Source organism: Triplophysa rosa, linkage group LG4 (genome assembly GCF_024868665.1).
Source record: "Triplophysa rosa linkage group LG4, Trosa_1v2, whole genome shotgun sequence".
Lineage (NCBI taxonomy): Eukaryota > Metazoa > Chordata > Actinopteri > Cypriniformes > Nemacheilidae > Triplophysa > Triplophysa rosa.
The window spans coordinates 4,831,240-4,856,260 of NC_079893.1; the positions used below are offsets into that span (position 1 = coordinate 4,831,240).

General features: G+C 36.9%; 5 protein-coding genes across 10 annotated transcripts; all 5 read right to left on the reverse strand.

Moving 5' to 3' along the window:
- Window positions 1-125: 125 nt before the first annotated feature.
- LOC130553673 (hepatic and glial cell adhesion molecule-like) lies at window positions 126-2,120 on the reverse strand. The gene is made up of 5 exons (XM_057332783.1): window positions 1,882-2,120; window positions 1,198-1,512; window positions 849-1,100; window positions 557-683; window positions 126-424 (listed from the first exon to the last, which is right to left on the reverse strand). Exons 1-4 carry the CDS (start codon window positions 1,937-1,939, stop codon window positions 580-582), a joined length of 729 nt encoding a protein of 242 aa, XP_057188766.1. The 5' UTR covers window positions 1,940-2,120; the 3' UTR covers window positions 126-424; window positions 557-579.
- A 4,632-nt stretch (window positions 2,121-6,752) lies between these two features.
- Window positions 6,753-10,579, reverse strand: LOC130553672 (interferon-induced protein 44-like). The gene is made up of 8 exons (XM_057332782.1): window positions 10,354-10,579; window positions 9,613-9,703; window positions 9,469-9,502; window positions 8,425-8,623; window positions 7,993-8,139; window positions 7,723-7,894; window positions 7,142-7,242; window positions 6,753-7,046 (listed from the first exon to the last, which is right to left on the reverse strand). Exons 2-8 carry the CDS (start codon window positions 9,683-9,685, stop codon window positions 6,876-6,878), a joined length of 897 nt encoding a protein of 298 aa, XP_057188765.1. The 5' UTR covers window positions 9,686-9,703; window positions 10,354-10,579; the 3' UTR covers window positions 6,753-6,875.
- A 1,916-nt stretch (window positions 10,580-12,495) lies between these two features.
- On the reverse strand, window positions 12,496-16,002 carry LOC130553303 (single-pass membrane and coiled-coil domain-containing protein 3-like). 2 transcript variants are annotated; one of them, XM_057332190.1, is made up of 2 exons: window positions 15,404-16,002; window positions 12,496-13,460 (listed from the first exon to the last, which is right to left on the reverse strand). In XM_057332190.1, exon 2 carries the CDS (start codon window positions 13,457-13,459, stop codon window positions 12,776-12,778), a length of 684 nt encoding a protein of 227 aa, XP_057188173.1. In that variant the 5' UTR covers window position 13,460; window positions 15,404-16,002; the 3' UTR covers window positions 12,496-12,775. The 2 variants fall into 2 exon arrangements, with proteins under 2 accessions (XP_057188173.1, XP_057188176.1); XM_057332193.1 differs by having other exon boundaries at window positions 15,913-15,997.
- Window positions 16,003-17,250: 1,248 nt separating this feature from the next.
- Window positions 17,251-19,884, reverse strand: LOC130553376 (single-pass membrane and coiled-coil domain-containing protein 3-like). The gene is made up of 2 exons (XM_057332304.1): window positions 19,376-19,884; window positions 17,251-18,179 (listed from the first exon to the last, which is right to left on the reverse strand). Exon 2 carries the CDS (start codon window positions 18,172-18,174, stop codon window positions 17,491-17,493), a length of 684 nt encoding a protein of 227 aa, XP_057188287.1. The 5' UTR covers window positions 18,175-18,179; window positions 19,376-19,884; the 3' UTR covers window positions 17,251-17,490.
- A 1,546-nt stretch (window positions 19,885-21,430) lies between these two features.
- LOC130553118 (single-pass membrane and coiled-coil domain-containing protein 3-like) lies at window positions 21,431-24,022 on the reverse strand. Of its 5 annotated transcripts, none has more exons than XM_057331870.1 (4): window positions 23,940-24,022; window positions 23,353-23,457; window positions 22,455-22,581; window positions 21,431-22,289 (listed from the first exon to the last, which is right to left on the reverse strand). In XM_057331870.1, the coding sequence occupies exons 3-4, from the start codon at window positions 22,504-22,506 to the stop codon at window positions 21,595-21,597; spliced, it is 747 nt and encodes a 248-aa protein (XP_057187853.1). In that variant the 5' UTR covers window positions 22,507-22,581; window positions 23,353-23,457; window positions 23,940-24,022; the 3' UTR covers window positions 21,431-21,594. The 5 variants fall into 5 exon arrangements, with proteins under 5 accessions (XP_057187853.1, XP_057187852.1, XP_057187851.1 ...); XM_057331869.1 differs by having other exon boundaries at window positions 23,353-23,614; window positions 23,940-24,004; XM_057331868.1 differs by having other exon boundaries at window positions 23,353-23,641; window positions 23,940-23,990.
- Window positions 24,023-25,021: the final 999 nt, after the last annotated feature.

Sequence of the window (25,021 nt, forward strand, 5' to 3'; positions counted from 1 at the left end):
CGTTTATTATGTGCCAGGTGCTAAGTCATATTTTAGCCACATCCTGTGTGGAGAGCCAAAAAAGCATGTATAGGCCTACATGTACATCTAATGCTAGAGGTGAAGTTGATTCCAGTGAAGTTTGAGATTCTTTGCATACATACTGTAGATTTTTATAGGTTTTATTTTTTTGACAATATGTTTTCTTTGCATGATTTCACACAAGACCAAAATCTTGTTTTAGTCCAAACAAATTAGCACAATGTATATATATCGTAACAAAGATGAAATTTACAACTAGGATAACACAGTATATAAGATTTTTTGAAAAGCCACGACTCATTCAACATCCAACGCAGACAGTCCAGTGTAAGCTGGTTTGGAAAGACATCACATACTGTATCCGTAGCACATGTGAGCACCTGTACAGTTAAGGCAAGGTAACCTGCAGGCACACAACAACAGACACCCACACGCAACAATACGTCACTTGATGCAACAAATGTAAGTTAATTCATATTGAAAATGTAAATAATGTTCTCATGACACAATTTCCGAGGTAGTAAACTACTCTTACCGTGCTGTTCCTCCACACACAGATCACAATAACAGCAGCAGAAGTAAAGCTCCTCCAACCGCTACAGCGTGCGCCATTAACCAGTTATCTGGAAATCCACCATTTGTTTCAATACGAACAGTTTCTCCTGTAAGACAAGAACAGACTTGTTTAATGTAATTTCAGGAACATCTTCAGTGTGTGCTGGCTCCTGGTATACAAGAACGTCCATAGGGTTATAGCCCAGATATAGGAGTGTTCATTCATAAAGCATTGAAGAATTAGAAGCAACGTGAGATGAAAAGACACGTACCTGTACATGTTACTTCTATGATGTCACTTTGTGCCTCGCTAACTGGATTGTGTACGCGACATGAATACAGTTTGTTCTCTTGTAATTGTGTTGATGTCAGGATTATGTTTGCTTTATTTTCACTCTGTATGGGTTCTGTTCCTTTAAACCAGGTTATAGTTAGATCTCTCCTGTCTTTCATCTGAGTCTCACAGGTCAGCGTAGCATTTCCATTGCAGCGTATGAACCACACATTGGGTTTAAGTGCCTTTGCTGAAACATATGTGACAAGTAATTGTGGTTATTTTCATTAAATAAGAATTCATGTGAGATAATGTTACGTGTGTGTTCAACTATTTCAGTCTCTTACCGTAAACTGTAATTTCCTCTTTATGATTTGCAACCATTTCGTCTTTATTATCATAAGCTTCAAATGTATATTTGCCAGTGTTGCTCGCTTTAACATTATGAAGCTTTAATGATCCATCTGATTCAATTGTTGCATCAGGAAATGTTTTCCCATTTTTCCCATTCTTCCGCTGAACTACAAACGATGAACTACTAGAGGTAAAGGACCATTTTATCTCGTCTTTGTTGGCATCAATCTTTCGACCAGTTTCATTTGGCAGTTTAAGAATGCAGGAATCTCCCTCAAGTAGGTTCTTTTCACACGTCTTTGTAGAAACTATAAATAATAAAAGTAGCATAAGCATTTAATAACTCACCACCTGGCTTAGTACATTTTTAAATTAGAACATTTTAAGTTGGACATGCACTGAGGATGTTTGCTAAAAAAAGTCACATACATCAGAGACAAAATAATGTCTAGCGTTGTTAGTTAGTAGTGGTAAATAGGTTTCTGCTATAAATAAACGTAATACTATTAGATCCAGAAGCTGTAGATTATATTTGCTTAAATATTGTAATTATTCACCCAAAAATGCATTAAAAAAACCTTTATGTTAATGTAAGCAAAAGTACCCAGAACGAATGTAAAAAATCACATTTTTGTTCAAGTCTAATAAAAGATCTGTGAAATAAAAACACAACTTACCACTTAGCAGAGCAAAGCCACAGAGAAGTAAAACTGTAAGATTATGTTTGATGCTCATTGTTTTTGTTTTCTCTAGCAATGGATCCAGAATGATTTGACACTCAGTGTTAATAGACTGAGCTTCCTGTTTGTGACCAGAGAGTTTTGTAGGTGTAGAGAGAGGCAGAAAAATGTCTCCGCACAATTGTGTGTATGTATAAAGAAGCTTGCAATGTGTTTTTTTAGGCAGCCGGCAAAGTGATCAACAATATGGGTGTGTTTGTGGAGTTGCAACATGCATCAGTGTTTACATGGAGCCGCAAACACCCACTAAAAACGCTGTATTGCACGTCACGCCAGTGAATGGCGATGTCACTTTCATGCCTATTCCCAGCTTTAATAGGCTACCCTCTGTTGGCGTGTATGTGTGTTAAAAGTTTGGTGTAATAGGCCTAATAGTGGTACAATACTCTTTACGGGAGAAACGTTAATAAGTATGTCGCGTAGCACAAATACAAAGTACTAGAGAGCGCCATTATTTTTGGGAATACTCGCAAACACATAATATGCATGCATAGCACATCATTGTCATCCCAATTCGCCTATTACTTATACATGTCCTTAAAATATGTGCACAGCAAAATAGTATGCACGCACTGGGACATACTAACATGAAACGGAAGTGGCTGCTGTTGCCTAGACCAGTGGTTCTCAAACTTTTTTGTTGTAAGGCCCCCTTTGTGTAGAGTGCATTGCTTTGCGGCCCCCCAAATAAAGACTTATAATCTTAAACTTAAAATTTTAATTAAACCAAGAAAATATTCAGTTAAACAATGCTAAAACATCAATTCTTTTGGTTGGTGGCGTTGTTTTTCTGATGTTTGATTGCACAAACTTTATGATAAATATCTATATTTCTAAAATGCCACAAAATCTGTGGTCCCCTGGAACCATCTTGCGGCCCCCCAGGAGGCCACGGCCCCCAGTTTGAGAACCACTGGCCTAGACGAGACATGTGATTGTTAGCAGTCAAGCTCATCAAACAGCCCTTGTTTGCATTTAAGTGTATATTCATTCATGTTTTCTTATGTAATGTTTACTTTATACTTACATTTATTAATTCAGTAGAGCATCTCTTATTTTAATAATGCAGTGTAGCGTCACTAAACTCCGCCTACTCATTGTGAGTTAAAATCGAGTATCCGTTTCTCAATTCCAAGAACGCAAAGAACGGATTTGTGTTCTTGTGGAGACCGGTCTTGCGAGGCAGCCTCGGAAGAACGAACTTGTATGGACGCGCCGCTGGGACTTTAAGCAGGTTCCATGTGCACACAAGGCTGCATTCGATGCATCCTTGATATCGAGAACACACCCGGGTACTTTCATGCATTCTCTGTTCTTGTGTTGGTTACTGAAAAATGATGGTTCCAATTGACTTCTATTGGTTTTGAGTCCATACAATAGAATTGAATGGGTTCTGCCGTTGATACCAACATTCTTCAAAATATCTTATTTTGTGTTCTGTGGAATAAAGATTACAGTCATAGAGGTTTGAAATGGTGAGTAAATGATGACAGAATTTTCATATTAGGGTGAACTGTCACTTTAACCTCATTGTGTCACCTACACATCAGTATTTGAATCTTAAATGGTCTTTTTACAGCAAACTAGACCACACCTATCGCTAAAGCACAGTATCGTAGCTGTCACATGACAATTACATTCTTCATTTATGTAAAAAACAATTGCAGCATTATTTTAGGTTTGTGAGAAAATCTGTAAATGTTTTAATTGTGCTGTTCAAGGAGTGGAAGATGAAAGGATGAGCATCTTGCATTGTGTAATAATACTTTGCCCAGCACAGTCGTATTCTGCTTGTCAGATTGAAAAAAAAGTATTTTGTGTTCATGATGCGATGTGATATCTGATGACCATTAGCTCTTTACTGTAAAGATACTGGTAATTTTTAAATGAGACAAATAAAACCATAAAACCACAGCAGGGATTTATTTAATTAGATTGATCTTATTTAATATGATAAACATTCACAAAGAATCAAAATGTGGAGTAACAATACTGAGCAAAAAACATAATTTTTTACTTAAAGGCGCAGTTCTTGAAAATCAGCGGCCACTAGCGTTGTATTATAGTTTTGCAACGAATCTCTGAGTCATTTGCCCACCCCTCCCTTTCGAAGTACGACGGTGGCCGCAACAGTAAAAAAAGATGTCGTCTACTGAGACAGCGGATAGCAGTGATACAAGCAACAATGTTTCTTTGCAAAGGTAAGGCAATATATTAACGTAATTAATAATTTAACATATATTCTATTGCGAAAGTTAGTGTTACAATTCTATAATTAGATATATTTCTTGCGTGCTATCTAGTACACGCTGAGAGTAGTGAAGTAACTAAAGTTAGCTAATCGTAAATAGCAACGCTGTTCAAAGCGTTTGATCTGACAGCGACATAGGCAGTTAGGTGTAAAGCTTAAGTTATAGTCGTGCGTAGGACCTACGCCGTAACCTACGGCGTAGCCTACGTACGTAGACGACGCCGTCGTGAACATTTATGGTTCTGCGTTGAGAGTATGCGTCGTACTGCAATTACACCGCCGAAACGCTAGTTGGCTCTTTGTGTTTTCCCGGGTTGCTCTTCTTAGCCGATGTTTTGTGTGTATGCTAGTGTTTGCAAGCGATGGAAGCTGATCGCATCTTAACGGAGTTGGAGCTGATCGAAGTAGAAAAACAGTTACTTTTAATTAAATCACTTAAACAAAAAGCTAGAAAACAGAGATGTCGATGCTCGCCATGTTGTTCTTTTGTGGACTCTGAACTTGCCGGAAGAAGACGCCAGAGAAGAAGACGCCAGAAATGCGTAGAAGGAAGTACGATGCTGCCAAACCGACCAATCACAGCGCTTGCGGTCCGCGTAGGGTCAGCGTAGGGTCCGCGTTGAGTTGACGCGTTGTTACATTTTTGGAGAGGTGCGCATCAGGCTACGGCGTAGGGTACGCGGCTCTGCGTAGGCTACGCCGTAGGTTGCGGCGTAGGTCCTAAGCAGAACCATAAACTGACCTTTAGTTAGTAGACGTTTGTCTCCCCCTTTGTAAAGTCAGGAACAACCGGAGTACGTACCGCAGGGAGGGAAAAACATTATTATTTGGAGGTTATATGGCCATTTGTATAAAATGCTAACGTTACCGTTTCAACAAAACAGTTGTTTGGTAAACATTGAAAAAGTGGAAACATTGAAAATGTTGAATTATCTTACCAGTCTAGCAGAAAACAGGCAACTTCGGCGTCGCCTTGAAAACATTTGTCTTTCAACAGTGCCTTCCATCTGGTAATAGATACACCGATGTTTATCCTGGATTTCTGCCGCCGTTTGTCTCTAATTCGTCTGGCAGCATCACGTTTGCGTTTCTTTGACGACAGAGATTCACGCTCTGTCGGCTCTTGTGCACAATATGCATGGTCCTCCATTTTATCAAAACTTCTAAGACAGGACAATCAGTTGCTCCAGCTAGACGACGACGACTCCTCCTCCTCACTGTAAAAAAAATTAAGCCTTCACAACAACAAAAATCTTAGTACTAATTTCCCCTCGCTTTTTCTTGTTCACTCAACTTTTTAAAATAGAAGTTGTACTGATTTAAAATAATGAATTAGAGATACAAAAAATAATTCATTGCGATAACTCAGGGTTATTAGTTGTACTGATTTAAAACAAGTACTGTAATTGGAGATACAAAAAATAATTAATTGAGGTAATTTAGGATTATTAGTTTTCTTGAGAGGTACAAAAAAATTATGCTTAAGTCATTGGGTGTCACAACATAGTCAAGTTTACATAATGAACAACATAACAAATTATTTTTGTTGGCTAAACATAAATAAAGAATATAAATTGGTTCTTTAACAAATATTTTTGCCTTTTACTACAATTTGAGTAATCTTTGATCAAACAACTGCTTGAACAGTTTGAGTTACGTTGGGTCTGCACTTACACCTCAACATTGAACACACAAACCTCAACCATGGTAACAATCAAAAACCATCATTCATTAAAAAAACTCTAAACACAACAGATAACAAACAGTAACAACAAGATTAAAGCATAAATTATTCCAGCAAGAACTAAAACACTAATCTTTAAAAGAAAAACAAATAAAAAACACTGAATTGAACATGCTGCAGTGCATCTTGGGAACTTTCAAACTCTTGTTTGTTCAACATTGACGTAACTCAATTTTTTACATTTTTAGAGGTCTTTTTTAGTGAACTTGCAAAGAATTTTTCACACAACTCATATTTTTAAGTTAATGAAGAAAATGTTTGGTTACAATGAATGAACTTATTAAAAGAAGTTCTGTGAACTTTTTCATGGACTTTTGCTCAACCAACACAACAAAATTAGTTGTTTGAACTTTTTTTGAGTTGGGTTTTTTACAGTGCTCTCCGTACTACGACTTACTACTTTGTGCGTCTTCAACTCAGTGATGACGCAAGATGCGTCTAAAAACACACACGAAGAAGACCAACATATATGAAACGCGCTCTGTAGAGCTGTTTGTCCGTTAGAGCTTACTGTACAAAACATGGCTGCGCAACATAACAAATTCCATGTAGATAGGCCCGCTCCCTATGGAGATACAACTGGTTTATTCTAAGGTAATAAAAACATAACTTTTCATTACGTAAGGTCTTTATACACATCTAAATACACAGTTTTGTATGTTATATTGCATTTCTGTTAATAGATCAAACATCCTGCACTGTACCTTTAATTGCTAAGTGGCAGTGATTATTATATTATGTCTTGTAGCTGTTTCTTCCTCTGTTGTCCCTGAGCAAAACATTTTCAGATCGACCCATGTTATAACAGCATGCTATGAGAATGTTATTTTCTTTAATGAAACACAATACACACAACACAACTTTGCTCAAACTGAATGTCACAGAATTTTCCTTTAGAGACAGAAAGGCAAACGCATGTTTAAATGTTGTTTCATGTCAATAGCTACGGTCATCAATCAATCTGTCATCAGCAATATGAACGATCTGATCAAGTGCTTTTAGAATGAGAACATCAACATCGTCATCGGTGTCGATCTCTTCATGGTAGTTCTTCACTGGGAAGACGTAGTTCATCGGCACACCCACTATATCACTGCACATCTGCATCTAGAAAGAATCAGAACAAGAATCCAGAAAATTGTAACACTGTAAAAAAAATTTTTTTTTAATTAAAATGTAAATGAGTAAATACTATAATCAACCTTCTTTTTGATCTTCTTGCTGTGGTAGATCTTCCTTAGATCTTTGTTCACCAGTGGACATGCTTCATCCACCTTGGTCATGACAATCACTTGAGGAATCCCTACAATGATGTCAAAGAGACAGCTTTTAATAGCATGTAATATGTCACAAGGACAAGTTGGCACAGTGCTTTAGAAAGAATGGTAACCATTTATTATTATTGTCATATTAAAACAATTTAATGTCCTCTGACAGTGAATCACAAAAATATGTGTCTAATAACAAAATAAAGTGGTCTTGTAATAACCAACCATGGGCCTATTCATTTAATGGCCAATAATTAGCATTGAAACGTTGTGTATTTTCAAACGAATTTGGTTGAGAATTAATTTTGTTAATTTTGATGCAATTATTTATAGTTTTCAAGAACGTACTCATGATCTGCTTTATAAGCATTATGTCTGCAATGGAAATTAATTTGAGGCAAACTACTGTATCATAGTCCAGTGGCTAGCTGAGCGCTGGAAAAATATGTAAATGACTTATGTGAACCCGAGAGTAATGACAATAACAAACAAAGACATTCAGGGTTCAGTTTTACCCTTATCACTGATTCTTTGTCGGATGATCTTCAGCTTGTCTCTGATTTTTTCATCTGCCATGCAGACTTTATTAGCATCTATGACGTAAACCAGACAGGAAGCCTGGTCAGAGAGACTGGGGTCACTGGTATAATGTTCATCCTCATGAGTGAGTGGCTTCGACTCATCAAACTAAATTAGTAAAATAAAGACACATTTTTTAAATGGCAGTAATAATGCACACACCAATCTTAAAATGTTATTTTTCCCAATTATTCTGTTATTGTTACTTTATAGCCATCCTTCATATGGCCAAATACAGCATTGATTATGTCTTCTGGTTGCGACCCCTCCAATACTTCACGTTCTAAGCCCATTATGTCTCTGAAGACAATGGGCAGGGTGATTTTTCCACTTCTGATGTGATATCCTTTGAGCTAAAAACCAAGACCAAAAATATAGAAAAACACATTAAACAGACACGTTTATAAGCAGTTCCTTAAGACAAACAAATGTACACATATTGACAGAAAAACATAAATACTTGAATGTACATTCATGTAAAAATATTTAAGTCTGTCAATTTTTTAGTTCCTTTACATTAAAAAGAAGTACTTGCTGTATATTTTCCATTGACTTTCTTCATGACTGCCTTCATTGGTTTTTTAATCTGTGATATACAGTACGAGTGCAGCAATACCTCCTGAGTGAGAAATACCTACCCTTTTTGTAAAACTTCTACCAGCAGAAGAACTGACAAGTGCTGCAGAAGTGATCCGGTTTTGAAAGACATTATTGACGGAGTTTATAAAGCTGGACTTTCCTGTTCCAACCTCTCCGACGACCAGGATCTTGATGTCTGTTACACTTGGATCACTTGGAGTGAATTCTTCCAGCTGCTTCTTCAGGGTTGATTTTTGCCTGTATCGAGACAATAAAAACAATTCTTTGCTTTAAAAACTTTAATAACAACGGAAACTTTCCGCAAAACATTGCTTGCTTTGTTTAGAATAGTTTATTTCTCAAGCATTTTATTATACTTTATGATAAGACTAATCTGAGACTTGTCCTCAAAATAAGAGAAAAGGTCACTCCTCACCATTATGCTAATCCCCAAAAAGGCACACATAACAGAATTACCCATGACTCACCAGGAGAGGGCAGAGTTTAGTGAAGATGCTACACTGCTTTAAAGGGATAGTTAACCCAAAAATGATTTATTCACTCTCTTGTCATTTCGAACCTGCATGACTTTCTTTCTTCTGCAGAACACAAAATAAGATATTTTGAACAATGTTGGTAACCAAACAACATCCGTATACATTCACTTCTATTGTATGGACACAAAACCAATGCAAGTCGATGGGTAGTGCCATTGTTTGGTTACCAACATTGTTCAAAACATCTTCTTTTGTGTTCTGAGAAGAAGAAAGTCATACAGGTTTGACACGACAAGAGGACGAGTAAACAATAACAGAATTTTCACTTTTGGGTGAACTGCCTTTAATCAAACTAAATAAGTGGTGCTTCACTGAGTTAATACATTGTAAACGTTACATAAGAAAAAATAAAAGAAGTGCCGAGCAAAGACGAAACATGTGAGATACCTTCACCCACAACATTGGATTCTGTCATTGGGCCAGTGGGTGGTTCTTATGCATGACATCAAGACAAGACAATAAAATGCAAATGAATAATCGGAAAATCAATAGGTTGCTTAACTTAAGAATAACTTAAGTATTAAAGTATATAATTAGGCTACTTACTCCCATTTAAAGTTCCTCCATGGTTTATCAAATTCTAAGAGAAAAACAGATTATAAAAAGTCTGTTTGGCGTATGCGTTCTAGAAATATGAATGCAGATGAAATGTTGATTATACAAAGTACATCTTTAATAAAAGAATCTTACCTGGGTTATATGCTGGGGCTGCAGGTTGTGGTGTAGGTTGTGGTTGTGGTGTTTTTGATTCTGATGATCCCATTTTTATTATGTTTTTCTCCTATTATAAACGTTCGTCAGCAATATTTTCTTTTATAAAACGGTCAGTTCTGGTCCTTGATTCTGATTGGCTGAGCGGAGTTCTAAGCCGTTATAAAATACCTCAAAATATAGCTGACCGCACCACATAGCCTAAATATCATTTTATTTACTTTATTTTATGAAACCTTGCTAAGCATATGGAATAACCGTTTTATAAAAGCAATAAGCCCCGCTAAGCAGTGGGTTACAGTGCATTTTATAACAGCTACGGGTTTTAGGCACGACGCCACAACGCCCTTAGCTGTTATAAAATGCACTGTAACCCACTGCTTCGCGGGGCTTATTGCTTTAATAAACATGAACAAATGGACTAGCTCTCACTCAAAATTCAACATGGAAGCTAATCACTAATATGTAGACTGCACACCCAAATCCACAGGCTCATATAATGAGCGGCTTATGGATACTTTAACATATCGGACATTAAATAGTGCTTTTTATAACAAAGAGCAGAACAATAGTTGTGCATTCAAATTGATATAAATGTCTGAAAACAGCAAAAGTTATATTGATTTAATACAACAATTTGATCAACGATTTTAAACATTAATTACACGGTTGCTTGGTAAGCATTAACATGATTTCACATAATTTGAAAGGTTTGCTCACCTAAATTCTCAAGATTGTCTGAGCTGTAAAGCTGCTGTTAATGTTGATTCCTTCAAGCTGATGCTGTTACTGGACAAAAATAACCGCTGCAAGGCTTTTATGCTGTGATACTTTCACTTTCTATATCTTTCACCAAACTTTGCAAAAAGCAGATAAATAAATCTCCTAACCTGGGAAAATAAGAGGGCTCTCATCCTCATTTGAGAGGTCTGTGACTAAATGTATCTCTTTAGTCTCTGTTTGATCTCGACAGTGGCGTGAGTTTTCTTCTTATGTAAATATAAAACATGTTGTATGAGCCTGTGTTGTCATACACAGAGAGACATAAACAGCTATATTTTGTGTCACCATATGCATTTCATATAATTTAAATGCATGTATTTACAACTACAACTGTTTATATTAGTTTGTATAACTTCCTTCCTGCGGAGATCAGTCTTTACGATTTGAGGCTGCATTTACTAGAAATAGAAACTGAAAGTGATTCGAGTCTTTGTGCTAAAATTTGACTTCAGTCCTGTCACCAAACATTCATAACTTTGTGTGATTTCTCCGGCATGTGTGATCTCACCCTGATTAAAAATGGCCATTAGTTATCAACAGACTCAGCAATTGTTTAGGTATGGGCAGCGATTATATCATAATTTTGAAATCAACAAATGTGTTAACACACATGGACCCCAAAGAAAAACAAACATAGTCAAGAGTCAAGAGCCCAACTAACAAACACTGATCAAAATAATGGTGCTTTGTTGAAACCAAGCTTTTTTCAACATTAATTGTATAGGTGCAAAAGTGATATTGATCATGATCATTGATTTAGATTAGATTCAATTTATTGTCATTGCACATGTACATGTACAAGTACAAGGCAACGAAATGTGACCTCTGCATTTAACCCATCCAGAGAGTAGTGAACACACGTACCCCCGGAGCAGTGGGCAGCTATCAATGCAGCGCCCGGGGAGCAAGTAGGGGTAAGGTGCCTTGCTCAAGGGCATCTCAGTTGTTATCCGCCGGCCCTGGGAATCGAACCGGCAACCTTCTGGTCATGAGTCCGACTCTCTAACCATTAAGCCACAACTGCCCCCTAAATGCATTTAACATTGACAAATCAACAGATTTTAACATTGATTCAGTGGTTTTCTCTTGCTATCTGAATTAGTAATTCTGAAGATCTTGATGATCTTGATCAGGTGTGTTTGATTAAGGTTGGAGCTAAACTCTGCAAGACAGCTCTCCAGGACTGAACTTGCCTACCCCCCCCCCAAACCCCACCCCACCCCACCCCACAATTATGAGACTAAGTGGACATGATCAAAGTGTTGCAGCCATTTTTAGTGGTGGAGGCTTCAAGGGGGAGTTTTTTTTTCCAAAAATAGATCATTTACTGTAAGTGCTAAAACAACAACTTATTTTCTTTTTAAAAAATCATAATGTCGCTTCTGTCTTGTTTTACTCTTACCACAGTTTTATTTTTTGCCTTTCACACATACGCCTGTGTGGTTAGAAAACAAAATGTGAAACGTCTTGAGTTCCACAACTAATATCTGGAAATAAAGACTTTGTATGACACTGAATAATTTCAACATCGTCCTTTTCCATATTGATAACAGTACAGTACAGCTGCTTGTTTGTCCACGCAGCTTTAATGGCAAACAAGTGTATAATTAAAAGGGTTAGTGATAGTGTTAATGCTCTGATTATAATTAAATAGAACTAAAAAGAACAAGATGTAGGGATTGATCATGAATTTTAAACCCTTATAATTTAAAGAAAACGTTAGCAAAAGTTTTGTTATAATCTATAATGAGTTTGGGCTGAAATCTCAACGGTTTTATAACATCTTCACGAGAAGGTGACACCAGCATGCCGTGTTTCAAACTCTTTGAAAGCGTGAATCATTTCAGGAAGTGATGAGTCAGGTTTCTTTCTTGACCTAGTTTTGTACTTTGTTAATACCCACTAAAGCCCACTTATAAGTTTTCTGCTTCGTAGTTATGGTGTAAATTAGGTTTCAAACTGGGTAAAAGCAAATGCTGTAATGCTGTCCAAACATATTCAAATTTATGGCTGAATCTTTAAAGTGTTAATTTTTTTTGCTTCGACATCTAAAAAAGAATCAGGAGTCATTAATAAATGCCAAGCAGTTTATTTCTGTGAATTGAAAAAGGCAAACAGATGGTGAGTTACAATTATTTTAATGTCGTTTATTAGGCATTTAATTGCACTACAAGCATTTTCTACATCTTACATCTTAATTTGAACTCAAAACAATGCAACCAAGACCTCTTTAAAATATTTAAGCAAACATTTCTGACAGAATAGAGAGTAGTACAAATAATTGTAAAACAGAAATACAACCACTGTCATAGAACAAGACAAGCCAACAATCACTTGTTAAAGTTTAAGAAAACATATTTTATTTCTGCATAAGCTGAATTGTCAACTTGACTTCAGTTATGCTTTCCTGGTATTTTTCAGACGCTGGCCTGAAATCTTTTAAAACGTCATCATACTCTTTCAGAGCTCTCTCAAGCCGATCACGCTCAGTACTTCCTAGAATGGCCTGAATAATCATATCAACCCCCATGAATAGCACCCCAAAAACAACACAGCCTAAAAACCCCATTGCAATTACTCCACATACTCCTGTTATACTTGCAAGCATCGCGACATTCTGAAACAGCCAACCGACTATATATGCAGATGCAATGGTTGCTACACAACAGTGAATTCCACGCAGAACTGTTGAAATTTTACTACGTTCAGGAATAGACAGATCCTTTCTCCTCAGTTTCTCATACAGGGTCGGTTCCAGCATCTCCTTCAGCTCCATGTCGATCTTCCCTACCTCAACCTGGATCTCACGTATGCGTTCAATTAATACATCACAGTTCTCCTTAACAGTCGCTTTCTCGTTCACTTTGACTGGACTGAAGTGCAATCCTAAGTGCTCCTGGAGAACCTCAATGAGTTGGTTGGTGGCTCGGAAGTTGTGTTTCATCAGTTCCAGAACCTCTTGACTTTTGCGGACAAGCCTCTCCCTTCTATCTGGATTTCCAGGATAGAAGATATCGCTCAAATTCATTCCTGTCAAATTCATGCTAGAGTTTTGGATAGAAGAAAGATGGTAATGAGAAACTTCAGCATGTAAATTTTTAAATAATACCATTTAGAAGTATTGTGTGGTTTTTTAAGTCAGGCAATTCTGGAGAGGCTGGCTTTTAGCATACAATCCACCCTCCCTTCAGAACCCTCTCTCTTCAAACATACACCACCTCCAAAACACAAAGAAAGCTCAAATGATGTATCCAAATACAGGCAGGTGAGAGTGAGACCATAGACATAATAAATACCTAGACGCCGCATTGGCCGCTTTGCTCCGCTGCTGCGATACGTCAATGAGCCTGAGGCGTCTAGGTAATATATATAAATATACAGAGGTGGGTAGTAACGCGCTACATTTACTTCGTTACATTTACTTGAGTAACATTTTGGAAAATATGTACTTTTTAAGTAAAATTAAAAGTGTGTACTTTTACTCTTACTTGAGTAAATTTCTAATAGAAAATCTGTACTTTTACTTAGTTACATAACTTACAATGCGTGACGTTCCTTCGTTCCTTCATTTTAAAATATGCTTTTAAAACGCGTTGTTTATTTCAAGGTTGTCGTCTCTTTTTACGGGCATTCCCGAGTGATCGATTCTTTTGAGTTGATTCTTTTGAAAGCATTAATTGAACAATGGGCAAAACCATTTGAATAGGCTAATGAATCAGTTCAAATGATTTGTTCAGTTCGCAGCACGATCTGAATCATCTGAAGCAGGATTACTCACTCCTCGTAGCGCGAAACTTAAAAACACGCAGAACACAAAGAGCGTTGGATGAAGTGGATATGAATCTATACAATCAAAACTGCAAATGTGTCATATTGTTTGCCAGCAATGATAAATGCCCGCCATAAGCGCGCACCCGCGCGACCTGTTCGTCAGACACAGCATCATGCGCGTTACCTGTCAGACACAGAGACGTGGGCCTGCAGAAATATACATTTGAAGAACAGAAGGAAGAAAACTTGTTGATGGGGGTGTGGTTCACTGTTTACTGTTTGTTTACAAGTAAGAGCGTTTCACAACACACACGTGACACAACACGAGAAAACATGAGCTTTGTTCAAAAATGTGTTTTTCATTTAAGAGAGCACTGCAGATGTTCTAGATCATCTTAGGAAATGCTCTGAGTTTAGTTCATGCTTTAGTTTGACATGGTCTATTATTCTAAATAAGTTGTGTAAACTACATTGACATCAGAACTACTGTAGTTGAAATATACAGAAATGCTTGTCTCTTTGTATGTTTATTCTTTAGTCTCTGTATGTATATTACAAAGATATCTGCTTATGATAATTAAAAATATTGATTAAAATGTAATATTAAAATACTGGCATTAATATTAATTTTATGTAGTAGGCCTATATAATCAGATACAAAGTAACGAAGTAACTAGCTACTTGAGTAGTTTTTTCATTGCATACTTTTTTACTTTTACTCAAGTAATTTTTAGAATAGTGACTTTTACTTTTACTTGAGTAACAATTTCTCTAGTTACTTGTACTTTTACTTGAGTAAAGATTTTGGCTACTCTACCCACCTCTGTAAATATATATATACAGTAACTTATATCTATATGGGTGAGGCACCTTATCATGCAATGATTGGGCGAACAATTTGTGGTCTTAGCTTTCCATTTATGTTTAGAACAGTTTACTTTTTGATTGCTTAGGATGTAAGGAGAAAATATTTCCCCAATTGCCCACACTGCATTTAAATTTGTTAAACATAAAATACACATCACAAAAAGCAGCCATTTTAATATATTTTTGGTACCTCAAATAGATTTGACTGGAATTGTGTTCGGTTTTTATTACTGATAACGCTAAACCACGTGCTTTTATACAGCAGTTTAATAGGCTATAGATCCTGCGGTAGCCTGTGCACTTAAGTGCATTTAAAAATAATTCATTAAAATAAAAACTTCGTACTCACCCGGGTTATTTAAGACTTGAAGATGGTCTCTGATCTGTAGCTGTAACACTATTGCCGTACTGATTTCTCGTTTCCTTAAATCTCTAACACACTGCCAATGTTGACCGGTCCAGCTAAACGTTTACTAGAACTAAACGGTAAAAAATTACTCTAAAGCTTTAATACTCTGCTGTAATACTTTCACTTTCAGCGCAGCATCCATCTCGCTAGTCAGAGCTTCAGACGGACGGCAGCAACTGTGTAAACAGCGGAAAAAATCCCATAACCGGGGACAGGAAGGCGCCGCTCACCTTAATTAAAGCAGTGTAATGCTCTAAATATAAATCTCTTTAAGTCTCTGTTTGATCCCGAGTGTAAGTTTGTTCTGACACGAATACACTACAATAACGCGTTGATCCTTGATTACCAGACCGAGAGTACACGTGACACAGAGGGACCCACACTCTTATTTTCCTATTTAACATAATGTTCATACAACTCAACTGCATTTTAATGTAAAATGTACCTACGGTTAAATGCCTTTACTGTTGGACTGTTATCTACGTTCGCAAACAGCTCATCCATAAAAGGACTGATGTATGATTGGCTTTTCAAGGAATTAGAAACTGAAAGTGATTTGGGTCTTTATTTTGCACAACCCTGCCCCCTACCGTTCATAACATGGACTCCAAACAGAACACAATAAAGCGCTGACCTTCTTTATTCTGTAATGCCCTTTGTGTGTACCAAAGCATCACACGCGTCGATAAATCACAGATCTTTAGTGGTGCAAGCAGATTCTGGAAAACGTTTAAAATGTTAAAACTTGACGTACGATCCAGTGGACAATGAGCCTGAGGCGTCGCACATTATTGCACCCTGTTGTTTGATTCTTGATGTCTAATAGGCTTTATGCCAACTATTGCACACATCAGGAAATGGGTATCCTTGCATCTGATTACTGTCTTTTGTGTGTACTTAGACATAGAACTGTTTACTCAGATTGCCTTTAAAAGATACCAATTATCTTAATCTGTTTATGTAAAGCAGGCAGGTTGATATTTAAGCACGTTTTATAGGCTATTTCTTTCCATAGTCATTTCAATATATAAAGAATAAAATGCTACAATTAAAACAACAAGGATTAGCTGATTACCTCAAGAATGAATTGATATCGGTTTTATTTTATAATACTGTTAACGCTTTTTTCAAAAAGCAGATGTAACAAGACCTGTTTTCCAGTTTGGTCATGTGACGTTCAACACATACCTATCGATTCAGTAGTTGAATTTGTTTTTTTTTTAGCATTTTCTGTTGGGTCCTAGACAAATCAACCATTTTTAACATTGATTCAATAGTTTTAATCTGCTCTTGCTATCAGGGATCCTGAAGAACTTGATGAGTTTGATCAAGTGTGATTAGGATTGGAGCTAAACTCTGCATGAAAGTGGATCTTGAGGCCTGGAGTTGAGGACCCCTGTGCTGAAGTGAAATTGATTCAATGCAATGAACATTGATTCAGTGGTTGCTTGCTATCAGCAAGTGGCTGTTATGGTTTGTACCTGAAGGGGCATGCACACTATAGATGATAACTATAAAAATAAAGTGAAAGAGAATAGTTGGGTTCACACCACATAGAGCACTTTTCACTTTTAGTTGTCCACACTGTTCTGTTACACATTCACAACATCAGACGCGCACAATTTTTACTTCTACTTCTGAGTAGTAGTAATGGTGAAAATTAGGCTTGGAACTGGGCACATCTGTATAGACAGATACACAAATACATACCTGAATCTTGTGAATCTTATTTTTGTAGATGTCAAGGCAAAACAAATGTTAAAACACATTTTATTAGTAAATGTCAAACAGTTAATTTCCGTGAATTTAGAAAAGGCAGATGGTGAGTTACAATTACATTTATTAGCTATTTAATTGCATTACAATTAAAGCATTTTCTACATTTTCCGTATTATTTAATCTATTGTTCATCTTAATTTTAATTCACATATTTAGAAATGTGGTTGCATTGTTTTAAGCAAACATTTCTAACAGAATAAACAACCACTGTAGTAGAACAAGAAAAGCCAGCGTTCACTTCTTAAGGTTTAAGAAAACATATTTTTCTTCAGCATAATCCGAATTATCACCTTGACTTCAGTTATGCTGTCCTGGTATTTTACAGACTCTGGTCTGAAATCTTCCAAAACGTTGTCATAATCTTTCAGAGCTCTCTCAAGCTCATCACGCTCAAAATACCCTAGAATGGCCTGAAAAATCATATCAGCCCCCATGAATAGCACCCCAAAGACAACACAGCCTATTAACCCTTTTGCAATTACTCCACATACTCCTGTTATATTTGCAAGCATCGTGGCATTCTGAAATAGCCAACCGACTATATATGCAGATGCAAGGGTTGCAACACAACAATGAACTCCACGCAGAACTGTTAAAACTTTTTTACGTTCAGGAATAGACAGATCCTTTCTCCTCAGTTTCTCATACAGAGCCGGATCCAGCTCTTCTTTCAGCTCCCTGTCGATCTTCCCTACCTCAACCTGGATCTCACGTATGCGTTCAATTAATACATCACAGTTCTCCTTAACAGTCGCTTTCTCGTTCACTTTGACTGGACTGAAGTGCAATCCTAAGTGCTCCTGGAGAACCTCAATGAGTTGGTTGGTGGCTCGGAAGTTGTTTTTCATCAGTTCCAGAACCTCTTGACTTTTGCGGATAAGATTCTCCCTGCTTTTGGGATTTTCAGGGTAGAAGATATCGCTCCAATTCATCTTGCCTTATGTGAAGGATGAAATAAACAGAGAGATGGGCTAGTTAGAAGTGCTTCAACATGGAAAATGTAAATAATAGCATTTAGAAGTATTGTAAGACTTTTTTAATCAGTCTCAAAACCATCTTAACCAGAAAACACCAATAAAGAATTTGGTAAGTACAGTGACAGGTTGACGGGGGTTCCACCTGTTTCACATTATCCAAAAACAGCTGTTTAAAAGAGGTGTAGGCAATTCTGGAGAGGCATACAACCAATCCTCCTTTCAGAACCCTCTCTTCAGTGCTACACCTCCTCCAAAACAACAACAAAAAACACAATGATGCGCCAATACAAAAGTTCTATAGGCAGGTGGGGCACCCTATCGTTGAACTCGAAATGTAGGAGTAGTGATTGGATGAATGTTTTATGGTCTTGCACATTCCATTTATTAGTGTTCAGAACAGTTTATGCTATAAGTAAGTACATTTATTTATTTATTTATTATTTATATAGCACATTTTAACATACAGTAGCAGAGCTATATAAATTGCTAAACAATGTAAAATAAAAGGATGTGAGGGAAAAATATTTCTGGAAAAGTTGTCCACACTACCTTTAAATGTTGAATGTATTACAAAAACCTAATTTTAATTGATTGATTTTAACAGCCATTTCAATTGTTGGTAGCCTACATCAAAACAGCTTTGACTGCCAAGATAGCACAATCCATCTGGTTTACGTCTGTTTGACGTCTGCATTTACATCTGCAATACATAGTTTGCTTATCTGCAATACGTCTCGGAGACGTCTCAGCGTCTGTAATACGTCTGCTAAAGATCTGCTGCGTAAAAACATCTGCTAAACATCTTAGAAAGGGCATCTTTACATCCATTCTAAATCATAAACATCTTACAGACACCTTCTAGAGGTCTATATGACGTCTGACAGCAGACATCTCCGAGACGTATTGCAGATGAGCAAACTATGTATTGTAGATGTCTTGCAGATATAAATGCAGACGTCAAATAGACGTACTGTATGTGTGCTATCAGGGTGGGTTTGTGTTCGGTTTTTATTAGCCTATTGGTAATGATAAACCACGACGTGTTACAAAGTGTACCAGCAAATGGCTATTAAACCTGCAGTATATTGTTTAAAATACTAATGGGAAAACTAAAATGCATTTCAAAATCATTCATTCGAATAATTTTATTGCTCACCTGGATTATTCTGAAGACTTGAAGATTGTCTGTGCTGTAGCTGCAACGCTGTTGGCGTTCCTAATTCCTTCTTTGCGAATGATACAAATGTCGATCTCAAACAGTGTTGATGTTGATTCTTCCAACGTCACTGAACGTTTCCTAGAACTTAACAAGTAACGAGTACCCACAATACTCCTTAGATTTTATTTTCTACAGTGATACTTTCTCTTTCAATGCTCTCCGCGGTTATGATTGGTTGAATGGTAAGGTTGATTCTGATTAGCTAAACAGGGCGACATGACGTGTTTTATGTGAGAATAATTAATGAGATCAAATTCCCTACATACTTCAGAGCAGATTTCATTTCGCTGGCAGAGATTCAGACGGACTGCAGGCAAAAGTCTGTGGGCGTGACCGTCTGTGAGACCGAGACAACGCTGCACCAAAACTGTTTAAACAGCGGAATAAAAATCCTCTAACTTGGGACAGGGAGGGGTTCTCTCGCCCTCATTTCAGTGTTCTTTAACTGTAATTCATGATTGTGACGGTACCGTAAGTTTGTTCTTATGAAGTAAAAAACATCTTATATGTGATGTCCTGTGTGCGTGGACCTTGACCGACCGAGGCTAACCACGTGACACAGCGACAGACAGACATCAAATATGTTATGGTCAGTGTTGGGTAAGTTACTCTCAAAAAGTAATTAATTACTAGTTACTAATTACATATTCAATAGTGTAATTAGATTACTGTACAAATTACTCTCTCCAACATGTATTTAGTTACTTATTACTAATTACTTTCTATATCCTACATCAACCTTGATTAGTTAAGTGAGTCAAGGATAGACATGAAACGGCTCTTTTAATTCATTTAAATAAATAATATTAAACTACATAAAGTACTCTTATTAACTGACCAAAGTATTACAAATGTGAGAATTATACATTAAAGCACAGATTTTAAAGTTAGACTTTGAATTTTGATGTCAATTCCACTATTGCACACACATATATTACACAAAGTATTTAGTTTAATTACATCAAAAGTAACTGTAATTAAATTACAGAAAAAATAAGAGTAATCCCTTACTTTACGTTTTCAAGGGGAAAATAATTAAATTACAGTAACTAATTACTTAGTAACGAGTTACACCCAACACTGGTTATGGTCCTGTTTAGCATACATTTCATACAGTACAACTGAAATAAATTTAAAATTACATTTAAAATGTACCTTTAAACTTCCTATGTAGTGAAGGCCTGATAAGAGTCTTTACAAGATCAGGCTGCTTTTACAGTAATTAGAAACTGAAAGTGATTTGGGTCTTTGGACTGAATTCAACTTGATTTTGCAGAACATAACAATCATAACATAGACTCTCAACAGATCAGAATGAAGTGAAATAGCAGATTGGTATTTAACCACAATAGTATTAGCATATGCAGTTTATACATACTAAATAGCCTATGGTTCTATGATGGCTATCACTTGTTGGACAGCAGCTTGTGCATATCAGCAGGGAGTCTTATTCTGGTAGAATCTTTAAAAAGTAAAAAAAAAATGTTTCGATTTGCTTTAAGGTTTATTTTTGTTAAAAAATCAAGACAGTATGTTGTTTATAATTCATTTCAGTGAACTGAGAAATGATGATACTTGCACAACTGTAGATACAAAACTAACAATTATGCATCTGAATGAATATATATATAATGTAGTACCATAAAATAATATAGCCTAGTAAGAAGGGCCATGTAAGGTTGTGCATAAGTTATTCCAGCGGCTGTCTAAAATTAAGCTATTGTTTCTGTTGGTTCTTTTCCAGTGTGAGTGATACAGATCTCAGTCTCTAACACAATGCTGTTGTTTATTCATTCACGTGAAGTGTTTACTTTACAGGAAACATCTGTTGCAAAGCTTTTTTATTCCACTGTGCCACTTTTACATTCTGTACCATAATCACATGGATGATACAGTAGATACTGTACCTTCTTATCACCTTATACATTTTATTGTCAGCGCTGTTCTTTTACATGTCAAAATGTGTTTGCTACAAGAAAGAGGGACTCCATACACATTTGCACATGTGATAAGTTTATTTTTTTAGATGAGTGACATTGGTGTAATAACACTTAAAGCAGCAAATACGCAAATGAGAGGTAAACTGCTATTGAATTATTTTTAACATCATCTTTTTTTATTAACCTCTCTGTGACTTCTCTCTCAAACTTTCTGTTTTATTGTGCCTTATGTTTTTTTAATATGATGCTCACATAGGCTTCCACTTCAGTCAGAATGTCATCGTAGGAGTCACAGGGCTCTCTCAGAATAGAAAGGAGATCTTGCACTAACTGAACGGCTTCATCAAGGGTCTTCTCCTGGTTCTCTGCTTTACACAGAAGTTTAGTGATGTTTTTACTGCTCTGCACTAGATCTCCCAGGACAAATGATGAAGCAGACAGAGATTTAAGCTCTTCAAGTGGAGGCATAACGTTTCTCAGATCACTTCTTGCCAATTGAACAGTGACTAAAGGACACAAGACATTCCCCAGGATACCCATGGTGTTCTCATGCAGTTCCTTTATGACCGTAACCTTGTCTTTCAATGACACCATAGAGAAGGCAATCTTCTCATAAAGATCTGGTGCAATGCTCTTACAATGTTTCTCCTCCCTTTCACAAACATCAACAATCTGACACATGACCTCTCTCAACCTGGCACAGTTCTGTTCAATACTTTCATTTTCATTTGCTGAGACTGCAGGACAGATGTTTCGCTCCATGTGAGTATTGAGGATCTCCAACAGTCTGTTAGTGATGCTGAAGTATTTGTGCACATAGTGATGGAGGGACTGCGTGGATCTTATCAGCTCTTCTTTCTTGCTTTCGTCTTCCTTGCCAAAGAACCAAGACTTGATTTTGGTGATTTTTTCTGTTGATCAAGAGGAAAGCAGATTAGTTAAGTAAACTATTAATACAATTACTAGTTAATAGTTTTTGTGATCTTGAGAGTAATAATGTGATTGTTGATGTGATTTTTCAATTACAGTGAACATTTTTGGGGAAAAGAATAAATTTCATGAAATGAAGGACAAACCATTCTGAAAAAGCTCCATGAGTTGGTTGGAAGAAGCTTGGGAGCTGTTCATAATCAATTTTTGAGGCTCTCGACGATTTTCTGAATTTCCAGAGAAGAAACCGCACAATTTTTTTTATATATGGGTCTGAAAATAAAGAGAGATATAATTATACAGACACTACTAATATATGCCGATTATAGGCAAAACTGAAGTGGCCTCTTAATTTTTCTGCCGCTGTAGATTCAGTGCTATGGTCATTGCTTTTACCCATGTTAGTAGATTATTTTGTCAACTTACATAACAACCCCATCCAGCAGCCATGTTGTGGGAAAAAGTAGAAGCAAGACCAAAGGTGAGAGCAAGCGAGCCAAATAAAATACTTTTATAGTTTTATAGTGCATATTGCATCATTAGGTAGACATTGGCCGATAGGGGTGCTATTAGCAAACAATCAAACAATATGCTTTCGTTCCTATAATTTACTCATTCATAAATATCTATACTGTACCTACAACAACAATGTTTTGCTAATAGCATTAAGTGAATGATCATGGCAGAAATACAGTACTGTTCAGGATTTTAACTGTGAGTAGTGTGCAACTGAAGTGGTTTAACCAGAGGAAATGATTTATAATTTATCGGCTATAATATTGGGCCGATACCGATAACATAAAAATTGCCAATGTTATGGAGGATAATTTATCGTGCATCTCTAAGATTAAAATAACACCCATTCCAATCCTGAAACAATATCCCCAGTCTCAAAATACAACAAAAGTAGTTCATACCAGCTGATTTGAGCAATTCTATCTACCCATGTTCCCCATTATAAGACCCACGCACACTTCAGAATGATGCTGCATCCAAGTTTAGGAAAAAAGGAACATTTAAAATGCTAGTTAACTTAGTGCTCACCTGGGTTTCTTCCCAAGACTTGAGTGTTGTCCGAGCTGTTATTGTAATACTGCAGGTGTTTCTGAGCCCTCCTTGTGATATCGACTCCTTCAGCTGAAGCTCTAACTAAACCAAAACCAAATGCTGCAATGTGTTTTTAACTTCTACAACAACGCTTTCACTTTCGACGCAGCATCCAACTCGCTAGTCAGAGCTTCAGACGGACGGCAGCCAACGGTCTGTGGGCGTGACGTCAGTGACGCTAGGACAACGCTGCACCAAACTGTGTAAACAGCAGGATAAAAATACCCTAATCGGGGACAGGGAGGCGGCTCTTACCATCATTTGTGTGTTCTGCCATTGTAATGCTCTAAATATAAGCCTCTGTTCGATCCCAAGCCTGAGTTTGTTTATATGAAGTGAATACATAACATTACATGACAACCCGTGTCGCTTGGATCCATGATTATCCGACAACGTTACATCATGTGACGCTTTTTTCCCCATTTTGCATACAACTCAATTGCGTTAAAATGTCATATTTACTGTTAAACTCGTCTAATTTACAAATAACATCCTGTGTGTAATCGATAAAAGATCAGTTTTACCTTACGAGATCGTGCTGCTTTTCCGGGAATTAGAAACGGGTGGGTCTTTATTTTGCACAATCCTGCCCCCTACTGTTCGTAACATGAACTCGCAACAGAAGCACGATAGGGTGCATAGTAACTGTTATTTGACCAGTTTAATGCCGTGTATGTGTAACAAAGATGGAATTAACCCATATAGCAAGAGAGCAGATGAAAATCAATGTTAAAATGGTTGATTTGTAATTGTTAATGGCATTAAATCAACATCACTTTTGCACTCGCAAATAATGTTGGGGAAATGTAGACATTCTATCAAATCACCATCACATTCGAAATGAAAATTCTGTCATCATTTACACGCCCTCTTGTCATTCAAAACCTGTATGACTTTCTTCCTTCTGCAGAACACAAAATAACATATTTAAAAAAATGTTGGTAACAGAACAGCAGAGCCCCCCCCCCCCTTCACTTCTATTGTAACCAATGCAAGTGAATGGGGGGCTGTTAACAACATTCTTCAACATATCTTCTTTTGTGTTCTGCTGAAGAAAGAAAGTCATACAGGTTTGAAATGACAAGAGGGTGAGTAAATGATGACAGGAATTTCTTTTTGAAGGTGAACTACTACTTTAAGAAAAAAAACAAAGTAGTCTAATGTTATAAATATTAATCACAAGCAGTGTTCTCTTGTTTGATTTAATATCCAGATAAACGTTAATGAATGAGCGGTGTACTATAGTACCCAGAACGCATTGCTGCAAACCTTTTTTAATGATTGTAAACATTGTTGAGATTCATACGTTGACTGCTTATGTCTCTGCGTGCCTAACTAATGTGGAATAATTTCCTTGGAGAGTTTTTATTGTGTTCATGGGATGTCGTCATGGAGGAGTGGAAGGGGACTCCAGTGGCAACCTGTGAAGCTCTGGTGAACTCCATGTCGTGATTTTGGCGGCAAGAACCCAAATGCAGGCAACGGCAGTGAAGGGGTTAACGGATTTATTACTTAACAACAAAACAGAACAAAAAACACCCACAATGGGGGAAAACGAAACTAAGAGATATAAAGAAAACAAAGACTTCCCACGAGGGGGCAAAAT